At 31.0% G+C, this 4,917-nt stretch overlaps 2 protein-coding genes across 2 annotated transcripts; one reads left to right on the forward strand and one right to left on the reverse strand.

The window, feature by feature from the left end:
* LOC127149756 (uncharacterized) lies at nt 1-387 on the forward strand. The gene has a single exon (XM_051085628.1). It carries the CDS (start codon nt 1-3, stop codon nt 385-387), a length of 387 nt encoding a protein of 128 aa, XP_050941585.1.
* An 875-nt stretch (nt 388-1,262) lies between these two features.
* LOC103493390 ((+)-gamma-cadinene synthase-like) lies at nt 1,263-4,203 on the reverse strand. The gene is given in 7 exon segments (NM_001328459.1): nt 1,263-1,556; nt 1,646-1,894; nt 2,000-2,138; nt 2,223-2,441; nt 2,802-3,183; nt 3,649-3,940; nt 4,066-4,203. Coding segments are annotated over 7 exon segments (1,713 nt in total).
* Between the last annotated feature and the right edge of the window lie 714 nt (nt 4,204-4,917).

Here is a 4,917-nt window from a genome sequence, read left to right on the forward strand (position 1 = left end):
ATGGTAGCAGTTAGTGGTGATGGTGGTTATGGTGGTGGTGGTGGTGGTGGTTGTAGTTGTGGTGGTGGTAGTGGTGGTGGTGGTGGTGGTGGAGGAAGTGGTGGTAGTGAAAGTGGTGGTAGTGGTAGTAGTAGTAGTACTTGTAGTGGTGGTGGTGGTAGGAGCAGCAGCAGCCGTGGAGGAGCAGTGGTGGGAGGAGCAGTGGTGGTGGTAGTGGTGGTGGTGGTGGTGGTAGTGGTGGTGGTGGTGGTAGTTGTAGTGGTCGTGGTAGTGGTCGTGGTCGTGGTAGTGATGGTGGTAGTGGTCGTGGTCGTGATAGAGGTGGTAGTAGTGGTAGTGGTAGTTGTAGTAGTAGTGGTAGTGGTAGTAGTAGTAGTAAAAGACTAGAAAACAAAAACGTCGTTTAGATTTAGGTAGCCAAATTTAAACAATTACGTAAAAATAATAGTCAAATCTAAACGATTGTGTACAAAGAATCCTAAAAAATCATTTAGATTGGGGTAGTCAAATCTAAATGATCATGTACAAAAAATAATCGACTGTATATACAAATCTAAACGATCGTGTACCAAAAGAATATTTAAAAAAACCGTTTAGCCAAATCTAAACGATCGTGTACCAAATCTTGAAAAACAAAATTGTTTAGATTTGGCTAGTCAAATGTAAACAATTAAATCTAAACGATCGTTAAATAATTCTAACCGATCGTGTAACCAAATTAAGTGATCGTGTATTAGAGAATTTAAGAAATAAATCATTTAGATTTGACTAACCAAATATAAACAATCAAATCTAAACAACCGTGTTACTAAATTTAACGATTGTGTAACCAAATTGAACGATCTCGTGTAGACAATTTAAAAAATAAATCATTTAGATTTAACTATTTAAATCTAAACGACCAAATCTAAACGATCGTGTACCAAACAATAGCCAAATATAAACGATCGTATCCAAAATATATTACGCACGTGTTAGACAGCGAGGTTGATGAGGCATTTTTTGCATTTTTCATTGTGTACTTGTGGGATTTTTTTGTTTTCAGAATTGTTTTATACAGCGTAAATATTTTATCGCTGTGTTTTATTTTTGAAAAGATCCATAATAATAATAATAATGAGGAGGGTTAATAATTAAACATAGAATGGTTAATAATTAAGTATGTAGCAATACTTTTAAATAATTAAAAATATGGCAAAATTTGTTCTTGATGGATCTATCACCGCTAGTGAGGTGTATCATTGATAGATTTCAATTAATAATTACAAATATAATGGATCAATAAGTAGAGACTGAATAAGAAGTTTAGTCCTACCCTTGGAATTTGTATATCCATCTTCATCGGAATAAAGTAGAGCCATAACTCTTGTGAGATTTAATACACAAACTAAAAATGGAACTGGAACAGTCATCGGATGAAGGCAACATTTATTTATATTCTTCCATGCATCTTTTACTTGCTTAAGTAAGTTAGCACATGTTTCTTCTTCTGAGCACCCATAATTGTTCATGTAACATTCAACCGCAGAAACAACATGTTCTCTTTCTTTCTCAAACTAAAAATAAAAAAGAAAAGATGTAAATAATATATTAGTTTAAAAATATATATTTGACTTATTTAACGTAGAGAGAGTGACATGCATACCTTGTAGGAGACAACATCGTCCATAAGTCTAGAAATAGTGGTTGAGGCTTTAAGTATTTTGGGACAATCAAATAGCCAATCAAATATTTCCTCTGTTGCAATGTCACCCATGCAAACAAATGAAATAGTTGAAAGTAGTTCATAACCTGAACTAGCTAAAGCCACTTCCATGTATTCTTCATATTTTGGTTTATAATTTTTGTTTAGCCATTCAGCTTCTTTGAAATAGGATTCAGCTTGCCTTTTCATCTATTCACATAAGGAAAAGTTAAAACTTGTTATAATATAACAAACATAGCAATATTATTAGTGATATCCATCGGAAAAAACTATGAGAAGAAGGAAGATCCTTACGGCTTCTTTTGCAAAGTGAGAGCGATAGGATGTTTCATCATTGACTATCTCTTTATCAATCTCTTCAAAAAGATCAAGCAGAGTTGTATAATAAACTTTCATATACTTCGGCAGTAGATTGATCATGCTCATGTCCCATCTAAAACATTAATGATCTTAATTACATAAAACCTTGTCGTACATATATATTTTAACAATAATGATCAGAGGCTAAGAAAGTAACCTTTTGATTGCTAAGGTAAAAACTTGGAGCTCTTCAAATGTCCCATATGCATCATATATATCATCCATAATTGAGGTCATAGCGATCACTTTAGTTAATATTTTCCTTCCAAACTTGAAATGAGGTTCAAAATATATACTCAATATCCAAAAGTAACACTCCACAATTCGATCTCTCGCAAATGGAAAGTTTGTTGAAACGTTCAAATCCTTCCACCATCTGCAATAATTATTTCCATCAAGACAAACGTGAATTGTAAGATTTCAAAAACTACTCCAAGGTCAAAATATCTTGCCAATGAAAATAAACGTTAAGCTCCGCTTCATAATTATCATTTTTTTTATTTTTATTTGAAAATTAAGCTTATAAATAATAAGCTCATGAATAGGATTTTGTGGTAAATAGACACAAAAGTTTGTGCCATTTCAACTTAATTAATAAAAAATATTATTAATCATTACAAATATTATCTTGTTAGAAAATAACTTTAATATAATTTATGAGAATGTTGGTTCCACGTAAACTTCTCAAGAAACACAACTTTCCTTTAATTTGAGGTTATCAAAATTAGTTTTGTACCTGCAGATTTCCGCTAGCTCCTTTTGGTGAAGCTTTTGTAAGGTGTTGAAGTCAAGTTTTGAGAATGTAAGCAAAGTCTCGTTGTGAGAAGGATGCTGTTGGTAAATTTCCAAATACTCTCTTGCCTTGATTCTTGGAACACCTTTTCTAATAGGCAATTTCAATGCATTACTAACTTCAGATGCAAAACTTGGATTAATATTTGAGTAACGATGAATATATGTTTGAAGATGTGTGGTTGTAAATTCAAGAGCTTCCTCGAGCAAAGCTTCTCCATGTACCATCATATGTGATGCTTCATATAGGCTCAATATTCCTCTTTCATCCTCAACCAGTGACTCTTTGAATTTTCCATTGTCGTCCATGAACTTCAAAAATATATCTGTTTAATTTAAATTAAGAGTGAAAAAAGAATGCATGATTAGTTCTTAAATTAATTGAAAAATGCTTAATTTTGGATGTTTCTAACTTTTTGCCCTTAATTAGACCTTGAATGATGTTTAACATCCTGTTTCATTACCATGTAGTTTTAGAAACAAATTAAGTGAGCACCTAGCAAAAAATTTTTATCTAACAATTTTTTAAAAGATGGAATTATTTTCATTTTTTTTCAGAAGGATTGTGCATGCATGCACCTAATTACTACTCTTTCATTCTTTTTAAATTTTTAAAGAATTGTGTATATTTTTTTGATCCACGTTATAGCTAAAAAGAGAACAAAATGAAACTAAATAGATAACCTAATAAATTAATAAATAGATCACGGAAGTAATAACTAATTTAGTTTTTAAAAAAACATTATTTTTTAAGAACAAAAAAAAAAATTATTTGTGTGTATTTAACTTACCACATGAAATCCTATAACCTTGTTGCCTCAGAAGTCGAAATAGAAGAGCAGTAATATGAAGATCTTCACCTTCACTATCTTTGTTACTCAATAAAAGAGAATTATTATAAGACACATATATATGTTCTAAGAATTCATCAATCTCATCTTCAAAATGATAGGATACTCCTAGCCGTTGGATTGAATCAACCAAATTTAACTTAACCAGTTGATTTTCCACATAAGCAATCATCATCATTCTTATTTCTTCTTTCAACTTTTCAGTTCTTTCTTTCATGCCCTCATCTACTTTCTGAAATTAAAACAAAAAAGAATCAAATTGATTAAAAATATAAAAGTATTAAATTAAATTTAAACATGAACAATAAATGACTAGAAACTAAATAAAAATAAGGCAAGAAAATAACTTTAAATTACCAATGCATCATCAAATGTAAATGAAAGGAAATGTTCCTTCCAAATATTAGGATGAAAATTTGCAAGAGAACGCTTAACATCAGGAATATCATTGGTTTTCATAATGGAAGCAGGAAAATTTGAAACTTGAGAAGACATTGTTCCTAATTTCTCAAAGTACTGGAAAAGAAAAATAGAAAAGGTATTTGATAATCCTCTGAGTAAAAGGAAAGATGGGTGAGACACTGTGATTTTAAAGCATGCTTATTTATAGGCTATTTTTCATATATATTTTTGTCGGTTGAGATTCTTATCACTTTAATTCAAATTACAAAATTGTATAAGCCACCACACATTTTTGTTGTGAGTTATATCTTACGTGGTTTTTATTTACCAAGATTTTTTTACATGTGATGAATAAGGAAAAATCAAGATTGGGTACCCAACCATATTGGATGTATCAAATAATAGCGATGTGGGTGGGGCTGACGATTTAAATGGTATCTTATTGATTCTTTTATCAATACTTTTTTTTTCTCTCTTTCTTTCTTTTCTTTTTTTTTTTTAGAAAATAGCCTTTTTTTTTAAATTAGTCCCAAAGTTTTGGTCATTTTGGTCTTTGAGTGGTAAAGAATAGGTTTAAAAGTTCCTACTCTAGAAAAAAAGACTTTTAGATTTTATATAAAAGAATTTACAAATACTAATGTGGCAATATGACATGGGAAAAAATAATTTTTATCTCTCCTTTTTCTTTCCCTCTCCTATCTCTCTCTTCCTTTTTCCATTTTCGTTACCATAATTTGAAAAAATATCAACCAATCACAATGGCAAGCCGTAGTTGTTACCCTTTTCCTCCATCTTCAATGATGAATC

The sequence above is a fragment of the Cucumis melo genome, chromosome 6 (genome assembly GCF_025177605.1).
Source record: "Cucumis melo cultivar AY chromosome 6, USDA_Cmelo_AY_1.0, whole genome shotgun sequence".
NCBI classification, from domain to species: Eukaryota; Viridiplantae; Streptophyta; class Magnoliopsida; order Cucurbitales; family Cucurbitaceae; genus Cucumis; species Cucumis melo.